We start from the raw sequence: 22262 nt of genomic DNA, 5'->3' as shown, positions 1-22262 counted from the left end.
ATGGAGAAGATGGAAAAAGAACGGAGACAAGTGACTCGCTGAAAGTTATCCAAACAAAAGCCCACACGATGAGTGTGGTTTTAAGTGGCCATTTAAATTCCGTGTCGGGGGTAAGGATGGAATAAGCGAAGGGACCCAGGTGACGAGGCAGTGTCACGGGGTGAAGACACTTTCCAATGAGCTCATCCCATGTGGCCACAAATGCAAGAGCAAACATTAATGACCGTAGCAATACGTCTAAAAGCAAATCGAGATAACCGGCCGTGTTTGAGGTGACCTTGACCCATCCGTTAAGGATCATTCCGTTTATGTGAAAACTCCATTAAGGAACAGTTTTGATATTAACATTAAATCAAATGACGGTAATATAAAAGAGGTGTGACTCCATATCCATTGGGGAAAATTTCAGCAGCTGTATGAAGCTTTTAGCCAATGTAGGATATACAGGCTATACATACAGACTGTATGAAGGGTCAAACAGAGACATTAAGCTTCACTCGCAAAGCTAAAATGCTAAAATTCTTATTTTCTAACATACATTTTCTTTTTACTCCACAAACAGCTGGTTCAGACAACACACACAAATGATGAAGGCCCAGGCCGTCTGCACTATATGCATCTCATGATTAAACGTACCAACTTATAACCTGATCAGTTATTGTCATAATGGAAATCCATTTTCTCCTACAAAGCTTCTTTTCAAGTGTTCAAATGTCGCTTCAAACGTCGCCCTAAATGACACAAGTATTTTTTTAAATGTTAGTAAATCTTTTAAGATGTGTCCCAAATTGACCAAGAACACGGCGCAGTTTTTCAATCACTTCCTGCTCTCTTTGAAAGACATCAAGCACCAAACACCAGTTCTGTGGTGGAGAAACTCCAGGTGACGGAGCTGTGCGCTGATCAATAAGGGAGCAGACCGCTAAAAAACACGCAACATTTTATACAACATCATTTATATGCAGAGTCGTAATTGTTTTGCAATTAAATCTTAGTGGCATGTTTGCTGAAATTGGCCACGGCTAGAAAAACCACCATATTCCACCAGCCGAGCTCTTCACGTTGTGCAACAACCAACATGAAGGCTACATTACTTTGAGCTAACGACAGCCAACAATTATCCTGTAACAATGTAGAGTAATTATGAGCCCAACAACACCCAATGCAGCATGATGAAAACAGTGCAGTGGTGCTCAGAGGGAAAGAACTGCTAAGGAGTAAAGAAGTAGTAACGTGTATGTCTAGTACTTGTTGGTATCAGAGGTTTACTCTGCATGTACGAGTATCTCCTTAAGCAACACGCAATTTCTAATGAATTCAATCCGATGAACAAGAAAAGCCAGGAGGGGAAAAGCGAACATAGAACACGTCCCACTTGGAGTAATCTGAGTTGTTTCCTCCATGCGACATTGGATGTGCTGTTCTTGTACCCGGGGGCGTGGAAACCACTCCGATGGAGTGTGGGTGCATCTGAGAGCGTAGCAGGTTGACGTGTGCGCTATTGTGGATAGTTCATGTGAAGGAAGGGCCGATCCCCCCCCCTACCCGGAGAGCCGTGCCCCCCCCCCCCTGTACACCAACACATGCCTACACTCAGGCGAGGGGGTGATCTGCATATGGGTGGATAGTGGTGGAAGGGAACGTAGCACCTCAACCGTGGAGGAGTCCCCGGGGGGGCGCCACTCGCTGGGGGGACGTTGCTCCTGGCAGACGCATCCCCGACAGCTCCGTCAGCACTCTGCAGGGCGCGAGCACATCCACAAGAGCTGCAGACAGCGCCGATCGCACGGGGACCCGATGCATGTCCACACCAGACCGGGCAGGGAGCTAAATGCCAGTTTTTCACATGAAATAAGAGCACGGCTCAATTTATTCATATGTAGAACTGCACATCTTGTCCAGAAAATCCATGTCGTATGGTGATAAATGATGGCGATCGTTTTGAAACAATTGGGGGTAAAAGATTGCGCATAATGGTTTTCATTTGTTGTTATCTTGGACACAGAGGAGGACAAACGATGTATGAAATCATTCTTTTGACTCGATATAATGTCAAAGCCGGACGGAAACGCGGCGCTGCTGCTCCTAAACAATCCAGTAATTGTTTTGGAGACGGCCCCAATCAATAAAAAGGGATTATTGGCACTGACAACACATGAGTACATATCGGTGCGTGATCAGTGTCATAACTGTTCGAGTGCAACAATACATTACGTTTAATATCCTCGGACGGCGATCCAGCCAGCTGAAGCCTGAAGCAATTAAAGGCGGAATCAATGCCCCGAGTCAAAACACTGTGACAGCTCTATTATCCCTGGATATAGGAGGCCTAGCGGAGCCTCCTGCTGTCTGGGGCGCACACACACGTTCCCTCTCATCCATCTTTATCTATCTGCAGCAGAGTGGATACACCGCAGCGCTCCCACGCAAGTAATAACACCCACCTTTCACATTTCGCCTCTCTTTTGATTTGATTTTGTCTTTGCATCTGAAACACCTTCTGGCATTTTCCTACTTTTTCATTCATTACCGCCCGATTCTGTCAGCGTCAGTCCGTCACCGTGGAAACCCGGCCCATCAATGTCAGCCTCGTATGAGCACCGACAGAGCTTTCATCCGATCACGCTCTGTAATGTGCCCGGCTCCGTCTTGTCCTCCGAGGTGCAGCCGGTGGACATTTTGGTTCATTTTGACGCATGGTTTTCTCTTTGCGGCAGCTTCAGCCATCTTAACGTGCTCTCAAAATGAAGCCTCACCCTTTTAGGGCGCACCGGGCCGACCGTCTACAGAAATGACACTTTCTCCTTTCTTTATTTTGTGCTTCCTTGTCACATCATCTCCTCAATCCTCCGGCTTGTGACCCAAAAATCAATTTAATCTTCAAGGACTTAACAATTCTTAAAAAAAACGCTTGTTGGAGAGCCGCAATCGATGAAACACCAAAGGTACCCATCGCAAAAGTGGTTTTCACCACCCATCCCATATAGAGGCGTGACCCAAAGCTGGAATGAACAGACCACTGCAGGACTGTACAAATGCAAAGTAGTCATTCAGCTTTTGCTCCTTTCACATTGAACACGGCTTCTCTACGCAAGCAGCACGGTTATCACAAGCCAGATGTTTTGATGGATTGTTGTTTGTCACATGATATCACATTTGGTCTGACGGGGTTTTTACATCTTCTGTGAGAAACAGTGCGGATCTCACAAACACGCTTTTCAGTCTAGCTGGTGGGGGGTGTAAAATAATATAATATGTTTGCTCACCTAAAAACATGGATTTAGCAAAACAACAGAGAGCGGATTGTGAAAATGTGCCACACATATTTAAATGACAACTTTTTAAACTGACTTCTCTAAAAGTTAAGTCGTGAGACGTGAAATATGATTCATTCATTTTATCCAGGAGCAATGAAAAAAACGACTTACTGCAACTTACTAAATTACTAATTCTATTTAAAAATAAATATACTAATTAAAAAATGACTTTTAACCCTTTTGCATGCGATTGCCTCAAGGCCTCATGATGAACTGCACAACATATAACATTGCTGATCACCACCTGCACTGAACGTTGAGTGTTTTGTTGGATTCGATCGGAGTGAAAACTTGTTTTAATGACACGTCTGGTGTCATTAGAGAACATTTAACAGTCTTTCCACAGAACTCAGTGTCTGATAACCTTTGAATTCCTACCGCAGCAATGGGGAGGGTTTCCACCGCCGACGCTTATCTGATCCACGTATAAAGAGGCGATTCCTCATGTTAGTAGTTCAGTATCGTGTCTCAAGATATCAGTAAACTCCTGTGAAATCTTCCGTCCGTCGCCGATCGATCATCTTGTCGATAGAACTACCAGCTGCTTCTTTGCTGAAGGCCTTTCACTGCCCACAGGTGTCTGGATGGTGGTTATTTCTGCCCGTGATGCTACGTGACGTGTCATTTAGCTGACGCGTTTATCCAAAGCCACTTTCACTGCATTATTGACCCATGGTCTGTACATTGATGCATCTGATGGTGGTGGTCCCTGCAGCGGTCCTGCCGTACACCCGCCTTACTACTCTTAACATTTAAATCATTTCACTTGTTTGAATTAGTTCATTTTGGGGAGTTTCTCCTGTGCCGATGTAAGGGGCTTGGGACGGAAGTTAAAGCCCTCTGAGCCACACTAAATAGTTGAATATTGACCAACATCAAAAATGAATGGGAAACATATTATAGATAGATATTCATCAGATGACAATGACCAGCTTATCACATTATAATCAACTGTAGCTCTAAATGTAATACCTTGCGGTATTTGACTTATGGAATTAGAGAAGAGCCAGATGTCAGTGAGTGACCATGAGTGTAGTAAGTTTACGCATCAGTGCTCTGAACAGACCATAGACTTTAGCCTCATGTGTTACACGGGGTTGCAACTGGCACTGCACAGTGCCGCTTAGCTGCAAGGCCAATTTTAAGAGTGACAGGGAGATTCATTTGCATGTCATTTAGAATTCAAAGGAAAAACGTTAAAAGAATATAAAGAACACGAGCCTGTGCAGCTGCTGGCGCTCAAGCGCGCGTAGCCTGCAGGCCGTCACAGCAAATAGCTGCAGCATTCAAACGGGTGTGTCACCCCTCTCCTACGCTGAACCCCACAGACTAAAACATTCTGCAATTGTTCTGTTAGTAGAAGCCGCGTTATGCGTCTCCTCCTACTGATCAGCGTTTCTTCCTGAGTTTGACTCCGTCTGTCACAAGTGGCCTGTGCTCCTGATTCAACATGACGAGAAGCCCAAACGGTCGCTGATAAGAGCCAGGAGACGATGAAAGCAGAGGTCAGCCAGAGTTAAACCAATGGCGGCTCAAGGGTGTTTCATCGTGGAGGAAAAGGGGCCAATTTTTAACATGCTGAGTCTTTTCCCACCCTAGTTATTGTACTCGGTCTTTAAAATGTTTGTATTACAACTATTTAATGAGGTAGTTTACGGCAATGGTGTAAAAAAGGTCCCTCACCCACTGTTAAAGTCATCCAGTTCAATGAGGAAAGTTAAACTGGCCCCCTGCGGCCCCCTGGTTCTGGTCACTTCCTCTTGAGTGCATTGCGTTAATACAGTGGAGCAGCTTCTGTCACCACACAGCGTTGTTACGATTTGATCACATTCTATACAGGCAGAGAACATCAGCCGGGTGTCAAACAATCAACTTACTTGTTTTGGTGAAAAAGCATCATTAGGAAAAATGTCTGATGGATGAACGAGGCGTGTGGTGCAGACCATATTTTCATTACACTTCACATGTCCCGCCTTTATGTTCCATGTGAGGTTTTTGTGTGGGCGTCCTTGTGCGTCCTCTTTGTTTGCCCACAGTCTACCCGTGTGTCCCGCGTGGTTTAACGTTGTGAGTGCAGAGTGTGCGTAACAGGCTCATAATATCTTGGGGAGAGTCAAACAGTTCTTTCCAAGGGGGAAGCCCGAAACTCACAGACATTGCAGGAACGGTACCCCCAAGTATGATCGTGGAAGTTGCGATTGGACAACTGCAGTATTTATAACTGTGGCATTAAAATACAATGAGACGGCAGAAGATCCTCTGCAACCTCTGGCATTGAGCAGCTCGCTACATTTTCAAAAAGGTTAAACAAATTACAGATGAGACATGCTGCAAACATGTAATGGGTGAACTTAGAGGGATTTAGGGTGTTAAACCTAGTAATGTTGATTGATGGGCGACCCAGACGTCATGGGGGCCAGGCTTCATCCTGTGTATTTAGTTTGGTAGAACTGTACCCACCACCCATTATGAATTTAAGTGATAAAGCCTAGAAGCACGCCTGCATTATGCCCTGATCTCAGGGACCCAATTCATAGTGGGGTGCACTCTGTTTTTAGCTTTTGCATTCACTTGAGCACTAAAAATATATGTGCTTGTTCTAAGAAGGAAGTGGGTTTTGAAATAATAATGAAAATTGAATGGGTGGTTTCAACCGTTGATAAATAAGTCAGAAAAGCTCATTCGACTGCGTGATTTGGTGGTTGAAGAGTTTGTCATAAAATATAAGAAGCTTTTTAAAGGAATAGTTTGGTAGGAGGAATCTTAAAGCTACTCAGACTGTCTCGTGGCCCTTTGGCTTTAATAATTCTCCCTAATTTCAGCTTGTCAGATCAGCAGGTACCAACATTGATCACGAGGAGAGAAATAACTGCTTCCTCATGGAAATGTATTTTCTGTAAAATGATGGATCTGTCGGTCATTATGATAAGAGGGAGTCTAATGCCAAAAAATACACATTTCTGCGTACCTTAGATAGATAAATAGATGTATACTTTATTCATCTCCAGGGGGGGATTTGTGTGTAGCAGCAGCAGGTAAAGTATAAAATTATTCCGTATAAAATAAAAAATGCACAACATGTACGATACAATAAAATAAGCAGCAAAACACATTATTTGAACCATTATCAATAAACATTGCATTGCTACACTGCTGTTTTAATTTAATTTAATACATATTCCAATCCACTGTACATACTTCTATTTCACTATTTCAAAAAAATATACTATATACACTGTATATAGCTTGTATTTCCTGCACTTTATTTTCTATCTTAAATGTAATTATTGGAGTTTGTACAGTGTATTATCTCTGCATATGTGAATGTATTTTTATGCATTACATTTACATTACAGGTCATTTAGCAGACGCTTTTTATCCAAAGCGACTTACATTACACTTTAAACCCATGGCATTTTCACATTTTTGCCCAGGGAGCAATTAGGGGTTAGGTGTCTTGCTCAGGGACACTTCGACATGGAACATGGACTCGAACCACCAACCTTATGCTTCCCAGCACACCTTCTCTAACCCCTGCGCCACGATTCAGTTACTATTGTATGAACGGAGCCTATAAGAACCTGCCCTGTGTTGGCATGTGTTTGCTCCCCAGTAACACAACACGCATTTTACTTTTTAATCTGTAAAGGTCCAATTCAGTCATCTGAGTCAGCTATTGTTCTCCAAACTGTCCAGACAAGCCAAAGAAAAGTATATAGACATTGAATTATTTTGGGGTTAAAGAAACTTTTACCCGTGAGCCTCCTGCCAGGTCCGATGCATCCATTCACTATTGTTCATTCAGCCGTTTTATTATCTCTGCCAGGAGTTAATAGGACTGGAGGAGAGTGTGTGCACCTCTGTGTCCGTCCACGTCTATACTCTGCATTCTGCTGCCACAAACTGCTGAATGCGTTGGCTGGGCCATTATGGCCGCGTGCTCAGGTACCTCTCCTGCTTGAAGTGGATCTCACTTTCTCAAAACAACTTGTATTGCCTGTTTGATGCGGCCCGTCACTGGCTGCTGATTCCTCACTTACGGCTCCTAACCATCCCCGGGTCAGTCATGTCACAGCTGAGCGCACCGCCGGCATTCAGCCACCGCCGTCCGGCGGCAAGAAAGCCAGCGTGCGGGCACACTGCCTACCGGCCGGTGCTCGGCTGGATTGTGGATGAATTGAGATGATCGAAAAACAAAAATACGTCATGACTTGACAACATACCACAGTAACAGCTCTGTAGTCATATTCTCCCACGGTCGGTTTCAATGCACACAAACACAATGTGTTCTGGGGTGGACCGGCTGATATCGTACTCAGACATTCTTGCTAATGTAGAGTGTAGACAGTATACATATGGACATTTCCTACCGGGGAACCCATCTGCACACTACAGCAATAGATAGAATAGATAAGCAGTGGCTGCTGGCAGAGACCTGCACTTCATTTCAATGGTTGACATGTATTTTTCTACTTGGAACCAATACAGTAATGATTTAAAATCCTTCACTGCACATGTGATTAACTACATTCCAGTAAAGATGTAGGTGGACAAGGGGACAGAAAGCAGGTGGAGGAATGAATCATGACAACCATTAAACGTCCTCAACATCAGATCATCTCGTCAGCAAAGGCATTGTGAGTAAAACTAAAAGCCTTTCTTTTCTCCTTGCAGTATTAAATATACTTATGAGGTTGTACTGCCATGATCCCTCGGTGGGTCACATGTTTGGCCATTACTCTGATGGTACATGTAGGAAATGTAGTATAGTAGAGTTCTGCACCAGCTCAGTCGTTAGCTACTGTAGTTAGCCAGCTAACGCCCGTAACCCTCTGCTAGACGTAGCGTAGCGTTAGCTCCTGCTAGCCGTCCCCCGGCAACTCCCGCACCCTGTCTTACTGTCCGAAGTCTGATAAGTAATTAATTTTTCACTTGTGAAAATATTTTATATCTCCTGTATGTTGGGAGATAATATTGTAAGTAATATTATAATCGTAAGAGTAAGAGAACAAATTATTATTAGTTTGGATTTATATCAAGGATGTACTGTATCGCCACTTTAGCTCAAAAATAGCATTAGAAAAATAATCTTTGTGGGAAACATAAACTACCAAGAATTATTATCCTTGGCTCTACAGGACATCACATACCTGACAGTGTCCTTAACAATCGCTGAACAGTCCAACCGAGTTGACATCCAAGACATCATCTTGGAGAAGCCTCTGATTCAATTTGAGTCGGACAACTGCTGCTGTGACACCGAATGGATTTAGTTTCCTTTCTGTGACTGCGTAACAGAGAGGTCAAGAAGAAAAGTGACAGCAAAGGATCTTGGATTGAATTATCTACAGTGGCTGTTAGAAGCCGACCGATATGAGACACAGCCACCCTTTTTTCTGCCGCTGGATTGGATGCTGGTCGCTTGCTTTGTTTGACATCAAAAGCAATAAAATGACTTTTCTGTTTACGACCACACATCTGTGACAGTGGATTCTCCACACTTTTGTGCACAGAGAACAAATGTAATGTCAGCCTTTCACAAGTGCTTTAACTTGCACGAAGCAAGTATGTGCCAGACAGAAGAAGAGAAGAAGTTGCCTTCAGATCCGGACGGTCGAATTCCCCACAAGCAGGATAAAGGAAAAAGCTATTTAAAAACCGTTTCTTGTTCTATTAAAGACTATTAGCCAGCTGTATGGATTGCTTTTAAACCCTTGGAGGGCTGAAAACACTAGTGACGAACCATCTATTGTAATCATCTAAGAGAATACAATATTGTCAGTAGGTCCCATTCGTCACCATAATCCTCCCCGACATTAGAGAAAAAGAATTTAATACAATAGTTTGTTCTTTCTGATTGACATTAGGAACATGGTGTATATGAGGTGATTTCTATGCCTTACACCGCCATCATTATGCATTTATTATAATCTACTTCTCAGATCAAATAGCAAGGATAAACCATCTCCTTAATCCGTGTTTAATTTCCTGTCCCACAGTGATGTACATAAGCTCTTGTTCTGCCATCACCGGTCATTATCTGCTGCTGATGGAAGAACCAAAAGGAACATGGTGGATTAATAAATATGTTTTGGCTTTCAGGAATGCAAACCTTTGACACAGTGATTGACATGTATTCTTTGGGCTTCTGCGTGATTTTGCTGAATGGATAATGTGCGTTTCTGTAAATTGGGGGACGGACGTTGAGGTTTTGTCCATTTGTGCCCAAGTCACATGTTTGTTTTCTTCCCGTACTCATGAACGCTTTTACATTTCCTTTTCTAAGCTGGTGTTTTGCGGTTCATTTCATGGGTAGGGAGAGAAGACACATCTTTAAAAAAGACAGTTGGTAACAAACAGAGGAGCTGGGTCAAGTGCCTATTACGAGTAGATACAGAGAGCAAAAAACAATGAGTTCAAAGAGAGAAATTAGGCTGTCAGAATAAAATTCAAAGACATAATAACTGTCTGTCTTGTCTGAGGATATTTAATGCATTCACATTAACAATGGATCAAATGGCTGTAATGTGAAAAGTGTCACTTGTAGAGAGAATTATGACCAGCGCTGCACGGATCGCCACTCAGACTGCTCTTAATCAAGCTACTTCCCCATCTTTGTCAAACTCAAATCAGTTCTTCATCCCTTTTTCAATATACAGTTGTGAAAATAAAAATGTTTGTATTGAACAAATCTTTTTACATTTCACCTCAGCACGATGTCAGATGGAGAACGTAATTAAATAATTGGTTAAGTTTACGCATGAATAAATAACAAGCGCCCTAATGCGACTATCATACACAATGTTACGTAACAAGCACACGTTCTACTTTTGGCTTCGGTCTGGACATAAACAGCGCAACCCATTCAACAATGGTCGCTCAGCCCGATGCATCCAGTGCCCGGCCCACATGCAGCAACATCCACTGTCGCTCTGCAGACGGGACAAGAAACGTTCTGGCCGCCGGGGTGTCGGGTCTTCTTGATTGTCTCCCCTAATTTACTGAATTGTCTTTTGGAGATTAGTGTCGGAATGTCTCAGTTTATTGCAGTTAAATCACAAGAAACTGCGGCTTTGAACCAAGATAAATCGTTGGAATGTCCAACGAAGGTTCTTTGCTTCCATCACCAACATTTACAGGAAGCTGGTGGCCTTTTTCCTCTTATCTTGCATTGTGCATCGAGGCGCAACGGTGGAGCAGGATCTGTTCTTTTCTGTACCCAAAGGAGCCGTATCATTTGGACTAAATCTACATCTCTGCTGCATGATTAGAAATAGAAGGAGGGTTCGACGCTTCCTCATAGTTCCATATTAACAGGCTTCTTTTTAACGCTGGTTAGATTTAGTTTGAAATCTGAAATCCTCTGGGGTCATCAGAACAAGGTTCAAACCTCACGGCACTGATTGTACGTCACTTTGGATAGAAGCCTCAGCTAAATGACCTGGAACGTAGTGCAACGGGACTCCGGGGCTGCAGTTGTCTCATCAAAAGAGGACGTGTCTCCTGTCTCTACCTCACAGCTTCTTCTGTCCGGGAAGAAACAAAATCATGATATCAAGGAAAGATGTTCGTGAGAACCAAGAATCATGACCTAGGAGAGATAACCGCGTCCACATCCACTTTAGGTGCTGCTACCGCAAAGCATTATGGGACAACAACACCCCCCCCGTCCTTTTGGCAGGGATAAGAAAGGAAGCATGCAAGCGTTTTTCCTTAACACTTACAGAACTCACACATAGGAGCCTCCTGAAGCAGAAACACGAGCAGCAGCAGGGCCACGTTCTGCACGTTCTGCTGGGCCGCCACCAGGTCTGCTGCTCAGCATTGGGAGTTTGTTGCTCCATTTTTCAGTGGCGTGATTCATTCTGAACACAGCCAATAGAACGTTGTATAGCGGGGGACAGAGGCGCGCCAGCATGTGATGGCAGAGGAACGGTCTCTGATGACGCAAAGAGAATTCAAAGGGTTGGAAAATAGTGAAAATGACTGAAAGCAGCTCCATCTCGTCACATTGTGTCCACGCAAGGGTGAGCGAGGAAGCTTACAAGGCAGGTGGGGGGGGGGGGGGGGGGTCTACTACTAATCAGTGGACTTCTGTGTGTAACCAGAAGTCAGCGTTGATGTTTTTGTTCTTTTGTAACTTAAGCTGAAGACTGACGTTGGTTTTGAAAGAGGAACCAGAGCAAATGGACCCGTTTCGTTGACTTTTTGTAGGAAAACAAAATACAAAATATATCATACCAACCATCGTATGTTGCAAAGGTTGTTGAAGCCCCAGGAGCGCTCATCATCATCATCATCATCATGACTTAGCATTGAGGACCGGCTCCTAATGAACAAGGAAAGCAGCGTGGTGCATTTCTCCTGCAGAGGATTCAAGCATTCCTATGCTGAAGGAGCCAAGTAAGGAAGCGTTGAAGCTCCTTTCCTTAGCATGAGAGAACCTTTCACTGAGGAACCTTCCTAAGGAGAGAGGACCGTTCCAACGCAGTCGGGTTTCAGCAGATATTGTCAGACACAAGTCTCTCTCGGCCCTTTTGGAAACTCTCCTCTGTCCTTTTCTAATTGAGCAGCTGCAATGAATATTAAAGAATACCTTCAATTAAGTGCTATTTGTGGAGGAGTTTGTGCTCCGAATATTTATTTTCTTTATTTGTCTTCATTATCAAAGAGGAACTCATCCATTATCATCCAGGATGTTGATTTGATTGTAATAATGTCCATCATGGAGTAGACTCGTCTTCCCTTTTTAAGCCACTTGTGAGATTTATTTCTCCAATTAAACATTTTATTGTATGTCAGGAACCGGTTCTCCGGCCTCTTCCTGATCAGTCCACATTTCTTAACTGCGTCCTCGTCACAACCCAACGAGTCATCGCGGCGCACTCAGTTTTCCACCCTGACCAATGCCTTTGTGTGTGTGTGTGTGTTTAGCAGCACACACGTGTGCGTCTCCTCCCTCAGTCCGTCGGCTTCCAGCGGCCCGTAGCGGTGCGACCGTGAGAGTGAACAGCTGTTTGTCTCCCGCCGACCAGCGGACCAGTCCAGGCTGTCCACTGTCTCTCGCCCGATGTCCCCCGGCAGCCCGCTGAAGTCACGCAGAAGGTGACTGAGCATCAATGCATCAATAATAACACGTTCATAGATGCAGTTTATATGAAGTGGGCCTTTGCTGGTGAGTAGACTTTGGTACTTTTAAGTATACGAGGGACTTTAACGTAGATTTTAACGGTCATGGCAGATACTGGGGAGTCTGATCACTTCCCCCCCTGAGCGTAATGATAGAAATAGAGGATGCTTCCTGCTGTCCAGTGCTTCTTCTAATAAAAAGACAGGTTGTCTGCCGTTTGTCTTCATGCTTTTTGTCAGCTGTCGATAAAACCAAATCACCAGCCTCGTGAGCGAAGAGGGAAAGACTCTCATGAGGCTCCATGTTAGACCTTTTTTTCTTCTTTCAGTCAGTTGGACGTTGTTTTCCTCTGTAGAGGGAAGAACTGTGATCTCGGTTGAGTTCATGACTTCAGCGCGACGGGTGACGGAGAAACCAAACATCTGCAGCGTCGGTCGTTCTATAACCCATCCCGATTTCACAGCGGCAGACGGTTTTGTTCAGCTCCGTCACCGGCGACATGAACCCCCAAGGCGCACGCCTCGTATGAAACCACGAGCACCAACTGTCCTCACTGAGGACACGCAGACTCGCTCAACATCTGCTCATGAAGAAGCTGGCTCTCTCCTGCTGGTCGTAGTGGTCAGAAGAAGGTGTTCTTCATCATCTGAAGACGTAAGGACCTTGGCAGCTGGCTCGGTGCAGAGGAGTAAGGATTGTAAAGCCGGAGGTTAAAAGTGGACGTTGTCATTGTGTGACTGCTCAACCCGCATCGGTCAAAGTGCTTTTTTTTTTTCTTAGCCTGAGATTCAAAGGAAAAAAAAAGGATTTAAAGCCACACGATTCTGCAGCAGATCGATCTTTACATATTTGTGTTGTTGTATAAGAGGAATGTTGACAATGCGACACTGGTGCAGTGCAACACAAGGCTGAAGTGATGCAGCAGCTTTTAGTGATTTCCTGGAAGCCCCCCCCCCCCCCCCCCCCCCTCCCTCCATGACTGATGACTGTAGTGGAGCCTGGCAGCGGGCGGCGCACAGTCCACTACTGGAAGACGAAAGTAGGGGCCTCTTTTATGTGATGGCGGCCGCCAGCTGTGAACTTGTGTTCCCCCCAAACCATTAGCACGGCATTACAATCATTACACGTGTGTGTGTGTGTGTGTAGGGGGCAGTGGGGCTGATGAGAGCCGTTACCGGGACAACGCCTGCTGCATGGCGCGGTTACCTCAGCGTGTGTGGGGTGGTAGAGGGGGGGGAGTTATGGAGTCGCTGGTAGAAGAGGAGAAGCTCGAGTGGCTTTCGGGTTGCGTTGTGTGACGTCCATTTGTATCGTGACCTGAGCTCGTCCCGGTTTGTGCTGCCGGGCTCGGTCCCGGGTCCTCGCCTCGCGTCAGCTGGCCTTTCCCTAATTCATCTCAGTTTGACGGACGCGCCGGGCCGCCTTTGTAGCGGCTGGATCCAGGGCTGGGCACAGAAGTCTAGCCGCTCACGCACTCCGGGCGGTATTTGAGGAATGAAATGCAGTTATGAATTTTTTAAGCAGCTTCTGCAGCTGCATCTCTCCACCTGTTCACCAACGTTCACACGGTCACCGTGTTGCTTTTCTCATATTCCACATATGCAAAGATTGTTCTTCGCCCACGGGAGGAATTCAATTGATTTGAAGTAGTATTTTCATTTTGTATGTAGGAATGCAAAATATGTGCCTGCAAGGCGGCTGAAAGGATTAGAATCTCCTTGTTTCCATGTATCCAAACATAATCCCACACCACACAGATTTACCAGTGAGAAGGTTTGTGAAGATTCAGTCAATGATGTGATCTTTACGCCAAACAATAGTGGTTGGATTAGCAGATAAATACACCTCACCAGAACAGAAAGGATTTGGGGTTTGAACTTAAAAAGGGAAATTACTCATTTCTTTTTAAATTGAAGAAGACGGAATCGCTTGTCCTCCACGTGGGACGTGGCCTTAAGTTACTACAATTACCGAGGAGGCCGTGTTCTCTTCCCATGCTTTCTGATTCTGCGATGGAGTTCAACGCTGCCTCGGGCTCTGCTATATTTATTGTAGCAGTACAAATTACTTCCACCAGCATAAGCACATCGTGTTTCCACCTCTGGCTTGTTTGCCCGGCGTAGCTCCAGTTTGGACCCATGTGCGGTTCCATCAGATGTTTGATTTACATCATCACAATGATTGACTTTATTGTCGGGCTCAGCTATTAAATCGTCTTTCAGGCAGCAGAGATCTGCTCCACCAGGTACGTCTCCATCACAGTCGGGATTTATTACGCTCGCATCATGTCGAACTTGGGCGGATCATAAAATATTGCTTATAGAACTAATGTGGAAATGAGTTTGGTTCCAAAAGAAGATTGTTTGTTTGTTTAGATGCGAGCAGATTACTGGAGATGACTTTGTGTTGCTGGCGCGAGAAGTCGGTAATCAATGAGGGTGTAAAACAATCAATACCCGGGTTGATACGTGACTCATGCATACAGTCATGAAGGGAATCTTGCTGACGCGTCCACTTGTGTGCAGCGTTGGCTGCAAACAAACATTCGCACGCACGCATGAACGAACACGAATGCAATAAGAAGCAATGCGACACCAACATGTGGGAGGTTTGAATCTAGTTGTTACGGCACATCGGAAAGAGATTCAGCAAAGGAAAATAAGAACAAACGTGGACTAGAAAGTCCTTGTACAGAAAGTCCTTGTACAGAAAGTCCTTGTGGACCACTAGTCTTTCTCAGGGACACTTAGATTATTATTATCCTTTATTTTTAAATTGTTTATTCTATATCCCCTTAGCCTTATATTTTATACCGTAGAGTGAAATTAGAAGTTTGTAAATTGAACATTTTTGCCGTTTTCTTGCTCCATGTTGTCTTATCTGTCTTGTTGTCCATTGTCTTACTGTCTGATGTCCTGCACCAACCGCCTTGTCAAATTCCTTGTATGTCAAACACATTTTGGTATTAAATGTTCCTGATTCCTGATTATTGATCGATAAATTACTGATAGATAGATAGATAAATAAATCCACATTACAATGCAATTACTTGTGATTAATTGAATCGTGCCTTTTAATCGGAATGGAAATTTTTTATTGTTTGCCAAGCACTAGCAAAGATTTATATAATACCTTTTTGTGCCAAATGAATACAATGCTTTCTATGTTTTCACATGTGCTGTCACAAGATGGGATTTATGTTTATCTTTTGGGACTTATTTACTTTTTAATTTCTCCTTTGGAAGTTGGATAATTCATCTCCCATGTTGCTTATCATTTATTCATACGACACGAAGCATCGGTGATGACGCATCAGAAGGATCACAGTTTGGTGGATGGGGACGCGTGTTCACGCAGCACCACCTTCACGGGTCACCAGGTCACGATGCGCCAGCTATCGGATGGTCCTCAGTGTTTACTGACCCAGGGAAGGCAAAGAAGGAGTTGGAGATCAGACATGCCACATACAGTCACTTTGTTAGACCAGAAGCCACTTTACAGGCCATGTTATCAACCAGCTAATTCCTTCATCCTCCGTGGCTGTTGGCCTGCAGTCCACCAAAGCCTGCGTCGCTTCGACTGTCCGTACTCCCCAGACGACGAATGGAGAACCAAGCTACCAAAGGCAGTAGAACGATCTGGAACCACTGAACACACCACCACAATAAGTGGAATGAATAGCAATGGATTGACCAGCCAGATGAAAGCAACATAGCTGAAAATGAAAATGTTAAAATATACTTTACAAACAAGAATTGTTTTATTTTGGGGGGCAATTACCTTTTGAAACGCATTGCTCAGTGCTGTACAACTAAGAGAGTATTTTGGTCCAAAGCATCATCCCTCCTAAAAAGTGTGTTTGCCATCGATCCGTAGCGTACACATGAATAGTGAATGAGGCCAAATGGTGAACTGTTTTAAATGTCGCTGCAGCAAGGGATTGTGGGTCGCCATTATCTCCTTTCATTTCATTAAGGATCGCTCCTGAAAAAAGAGAAAAGAAACGTAGCTTAGAAGCACCTTTCAAAGCTGCCGTCCCGTCTCCCAAAGAGCCGCGCTGCTGTTACATTCAACCTATGGATGCTGTCCGGGGGGGATGGGGGCAGCACCAACTCCTCCCATCCCCATCACCACCATCCTCCCCATCACCAACATCATCACCATCCTCCCCATCACCACCATTACCACCATCCTCCCCATCACCAACATCATCACCATTCTCACCACCATCATCCCCATCCTCCCCATCACCACCATTACCACTATCATCACCATCCTCCCCACCATCCCCATCATCCCCACCATCACCTTCTCCCTTTCCCTTTCTCTTCGTCTCCAATCCAAGAGAGATGATTTTAAAAGTGTATCCTGCTGTTCCAATGGAGGAAGAACCCTTTGTTAAGAAAATGCTTTTTAAATGACAGAGGCACAATACGAGCCTTCCAAAACATTAGTTTTGCTGCTCATAATTTAATATTGGATTGTAGAAATGACATTCTTCCCTTTTAGAGCTACTGTTTATGTCATAATACAGACAGATCCAAGCAGAAATATCAAATCCCTCTAGGTAATCATGTGTGATGGCGTCCCATGCTGACTCATTTTGCACTCAAAACAACCGCAGCCAAAATGCGGTGGAGTGATGACCCGTCGCTTCCACAACACGCTCGTCTCCTTCATCACGCTCCTCCTCTCCGTGCATCTTCACTCCACCACTCAAAATCAACAGAATCACAAGTGGAGCAACACGGATCCTCTTTGTCACGGAGAGGTGTGCGTGTTTCGTTTTTCCGTCTTTGTGCATAATTGTGACTTGCAGTGTGTCATTTGTAGTGTGAGAGGAGAATCATTTAGCCGCTCTGTGTCTCTCTCTAATGACCAACAAGACGAGGGATCTTCTTATATTCTTTAGCATTTCTGTTGAGCCTTCTGATAATTCACTTTTGCTGATTTATCTCTTTTTTAACTCTTTTGCCCCATTTTATCAACTTTATCAACGTTGTTCTAGCAGCTACACGTGAATCGAATCTTACCAAATGATTAGAATTAGAATGTTGAATTGAGAATGTTTTCACATAAATCTCTTGCTGACTACTGATAATGTTCATGTCTTTTTTCATTTAACAATCTCATATATTGAGATGTTGGCTGAAGTGTCGATTCTTTATCAACCTGTGAGGTGTTCAGGTACGAACAGTAACACTGACATCTTTAGGCAAAGTTCAAATGAATGTTTATTTCCACTTATTCCACTGTGCGTACTCGCTTGAGATTTTTGTTGGTAATTTTTCTCGTTTTGTACGTCTTTACATAAAGATAAGTATAAAAGAATAAAAATAAAAAAAATAAAAAATGAATAATACAAAATGATCCCTCCAATTTTTTACCCAATTAAGGTTGTAGCAGAAAAAATGAATTTGAATGCTTTGGAATGGACTCTTTCAGAAATGAATTCAGTAGATAGTTGATAAGACTTTGGTATTAATGGAATACACACACAGGATGATGTTATGGGATTAAAAAAAGGAAATGATTCAATTTAAGTTACAGTTCAAAACAAGGCAAACGTGTTGTTAATGGATTTAATAGAAGATCCACATTCACATCCGCTGCATTGCAGAATATTCCAACATGTGACTGTGCTGTTAGAAAATGGTATAAATGACTGACATTGAATACGAAACCTTTGAAGGTGCAAACATGGACTCCAGGACCCGACAGGTTCATGTGTGAAGGAACATTCCGCACTCAGCTGCCTCCTTCGGTGGCGTTTTCACCTTTTTGCAGATCAAACTAATCTTTTTATTTTCTGTGCATGCAGCTTATATTTGCAAACATATTAGAACGAATAGCGCTAATTTCCCCTAATTTCCCCGAGCCGAGCGGACTCCCCATCCACATTCCTGACACGGCCGTGACTCTGCTGCCATTCACGACGCACACACACACACACGCACACGCACACACGCACGCATCGCTTTCATTTTCAAACGGCCTTCTGTGATAAGAAACGCGGGTAACAATGAGATGTCTGCATCAATAGCCCCGACATGCAAGAGTCACGTGGGATCAAACCCACATCAAAGCCCGGCCGGCGCCACGATGAAAGCTCAGCAACAATGGGACAATAATGAAAGCCACATGGATACGGAGCCTTCCCCCTGTCACACGCGTCCTCTTCCTCTTCGCCGTCATAGAAATAGAAGAAAAAAAAGCGGCGTTTGATGTCGGCCTCGACAACACAGCAGCACCCTCCAAACCGCGAGGTGCACATTCAGACTATTGTGAACGCGTTGAGACGCGCTCGTCCTCGTGGTAGGAGGTCCTCACTGGGGCAAAGGGAGCAGTACTCATCAGGGGAAGCAAAAGAGCTTCCAACGTACTGTTAACTGAGGCAATATACAAGAATATGCCTCGGCTGTATGGATTCAGACACTTTTTTTTTCATCCATTCATGAAGCGTCAGCCTCATTTATCTCATGTATCATGTGATTGATGTCCAGAAGGAGCTCATGGTTTCCTTCAGTAGTCGCCTTGATTAATGTGGTGTTTTTTGCTTGATAGGACTTGTCCCTGCATCAACTGTTCGAGGGAAATAAGCCCAAATCAAATGTGGAGAAAGGGGAATTGAAGTTGCACGTCCACATTGTGGACGGGAGCAAAGGCCTGACGACAACGTCGAATGTTCACATTAAACACGTCTCAGGCAGAGCTCATAACACGCAGTCCTCCGGGTTAGTGTATCAGAAAACACCTCCCTTATTTCAACACAACATTCGATCAAACAGTCATTTTAAATACGTAATGCGCTTAAATACATGAAACCATAGAAAACTTCTAATAAAGCAATTTCATCTAAATCTTTTCTGCAAACTCCAAACACGGCAGTACAACTACAATCTATATTCCCAATGTGTTTACAGAGGAGTTTGTGCACATGTCGTTCATAGTCCGATTATTACAACGGTTCACTGCTAAAAACATTAAAAAATCCTCAGGAAAAACATAAAGAAAGAAAATAATAAACATTATACTAGCTCGGATAGTTGCATGTCCTTATTCTCTTTGGTTGTGCTTTAACCAGAGAGAGGGAGGGCGAGAGAGGGGGGGGGGGGGGGGAGAGAGAGGGTCCATTGTACCTCTTCAGCATTGACCTCCTCCTCGCCGTCGCTTGGTTCCGGCGCTTTAACGAACCACCACTGGATCTCCAAGTACACGGACGCGGTTCCGCTCTGGAAGGCGCACGCCATTTCTATGTTCTGTCCCTCTTTAACCGTCATGTTGGAGGGCATGTCCGTGAAGCGACCTGCACGTGGACAGAAGAGCTCTTATGGTGCGTGAACCCACTTAGATGTCAGTTTGGGAATGCAGTCATACATAACCGCAGATTGTGTTACCGAAGCATGTGCGCACATGACGCACAGCCGCACCACGCACATCGGACGCTTGCTCCTTGAATCTGGCTCCCCTGTGCGCACTATATGTCCGCAAAGAGATGCGGAATAGAACTGCTGGAGAATGATGTAAAGCAAAGGAAGCATGCGGAGCGCATAATGTGGAGGGGCTAATAAAGGGAACGCGGCCCAAGGGAGAGTGGTGGCGCATGCAAACTTCCTCCCGAACCAGCCCTCCCGGTTCCGGTTGCCTACAGGTTGGAGCGCGATGAACAAATGTTGGGGGTGGGAGTGCACTGAGGCGGGTTGAAAGTAGAAATCTCAGCGCTTTCAGCACCGCGGACAGCGGCAGCACGCGGCATGAGCGCGGCACCGCTGTCCGCGGTGCTGGACTCCTTCACTCCGTCTGCGTGCACGCAGCCTCTCCAAATAAGTTGCATTTCTTTCATCTATTTGCTGCATTAGAACAGAGGACCGACTGTCCTCCGCGCGGGACGAAGTGACTTGATTCCAAACAATCACCAGTTGCATTTGTTCAACCGTCTTCATTTAGTGATATTTGTCTTCCCGCCTCTCTGGTTGCATAACAGTCGGTTTGTCTCCAAACCGCCTGCTGTCTTCGTCTAGAGAGACTGCGCACTTTGGGCACTTTGTACCGGCGTCTCTGAAACCGACCCCCCCCCCCCAACACGACGCCGCGTTTCTGCCCAAATCGGCGTTTCCTCACCTTCAAATGAGGATCCCAACTGCACGCAGACCCCGGCGAAGAAAACAAATCCAACCGAGTCGCGAGAGGTCCACATCATCCCGGTAGAGCGGCGTTCTCCTCCGCAGAAAAGAGGCAAGTCGCGAATGTCCCCCCCTCCCCACAAGATGCCAAATCAAACCGCTGCTGGGCGCGTGGGTTTAACGGAAGACTGCGCGAGGTGGAGCATGCTGTGGAGCCGCAGCGCGTCGTTGCTCGGGTGGTGCGTTTCGCAGCCCTTCCTCCCTCCCTGCAGGACTGAGTGTCGACTGCTCGGCTGAGCTCGCGTCTGTCAGCAGCAGCCGGGCGGCGGGCTTCGTCTGCGCCACCGCAGAGACGTCAAGCGTCGTGGATCAGCGCGCCGGCCGCGCGCGCGCCTCCGCCGCCGCGTTCTACAATGTTCGAGGCACTTTTCGGGGGTCAGAAACTAAATGTTTGCAAAGATCACGTCGGGTTTTTATTATTCCCTCAATGACGCGCGGGGGGGACAAAGGAGGTGAAGGTTCCTTCCTGCGCGTTAAAGGCCGCCCACTAAAACACGCGCGCGCGGAATAGGATCACAACGTGGTGTATTGTGGAGAAAGTGCTTATGAAGTGTGGGCGTGTCCAGGTCCAGGGAGGGACAGTCCAGCATGGAGACATTAGGAGAGGAAGTAGGACACCAAGGCGCCGCTACTTGTCTTCACTTTGGGGTTCAATGTTATTGGTTCATTTCATTTGCATGTTACGGTCAGAGAACTCAAACAGGTGTTTTTAGTGGCATTAAAGAGAATTCTTTCAACATGCATACATTTTATATTGCCATGAGACTTTTAGCAATATCTAATTGTAACTTGTGGCTTGTAGGAGGAATCTGAACACAATTATTTTTTTTCTATATAAATCTTTTCTTTTCTCAGTTGTTACCAGTGTTGTTATTTTTGTATCGAGGAGAAGTCGTGTTTTTTTGCCTGAATTGGGGGTCCGTGGTTAACACAAACTTAAAAGATTTGGAGGGTGGTTAGTAAGACAGGTCCTCGGTAATTACTGTAATCATCAGTACTGGGCCTCCTTCAGCGTGATGCAGTCATCCTCGCCCCCGTTTACGCTCCACAAATGAACTTCAGAAAGTGGCTTTTTACCGAGGGAACCAACATGATGTTGTAACTCTGGCTTCTCTGCACCAATCTCATTAGAAGCATATCATACGGATTCGTATTCAAGCATCCAGGCTTTTATTTTAAACTGGGACAATAGAGAAGTGACAGGAAATAAGGGCTGACTAATAAGGAATGACAGAAATATTCCCCACGGGACTCAAACCACAGCGTTTAGATCACATGACCGACAACAGCGTCGTTCCTCTTGTCCAAACTGTCTGCAACAAGAACCCTTTCAAAGTGATTTTAAAGTCAAGGACGGAGGTCAAAATCCACAATCCATCACACCAATGAATGATTTATGAATCTAATTAAAATGTCAATCAATAAGGCCAATTATTTAACGGCAACATCTACATTTTCATCTGAAAAACTAAATGTGAACGGTGTGCGCGAAATGTGCAAAAAGCAGCGTTTTAGATGCTGTATTTGGTTATTTTGAAGCTTTTTCTTTGGAATCTCCTTAAATGTAATATGCACCTCATTATGTTTCCAAGCCGTCAACTACACCCTTTAACTTCCTCCGTCCTCTGTCCG

The 22262-nt window shown here is 44.9% G+C and overlaps 1 protein-coding gene across 1 annotated transcript in view; it reads right to left on the bottom strand.

Moving 5' to 3' along the window:
• Nucleotides 1-21015, bottom strand: part of vstm2a (V-set and transmembrane domain containing 2A) — a 51919-nt gene extending 30904 nt beyond the window's left edge. The window contains exons 1-2 of the mRNA XM_040167156.2: nucleotides 20569-21015; nucleotides 19587-19753 (exon numbers count right to left, since the gene is read on the bottom strand). Coding sequence (XP_040023090.2) covers nucleotides 19587-19753; nucleotides 20569-20647 — 246 coding nt within the window. The 5' untranslated portion in view covers nucleotides 20648-21015. The remainder of the gene's footprint in view (nucleotides 1-19586; nucleotides 19754-20568) is intronic.
• Nucleotides 21016-22262: the final 1247 nt, after the last annotated feature.

This window comes from Gasterosteus aculeatus, chromosome 21 (genome assembly GCF_964276395.1).
Source record: "Gasterosteus aculeatus chromosome 21, fGasAcu3.hap1.1, whole genome shotgun sequence".
NCBI lineage: Eukaryota > Metazoa > Chordata > Actinopteri > Perciformes > Gasterosteidae > Gasterosteus > Gasterosteus aculeatus.
Note: the sequence above shows the minus strand (reverse complement) of the source record. Positions and strands in the feature narration are given on the sequence as shown.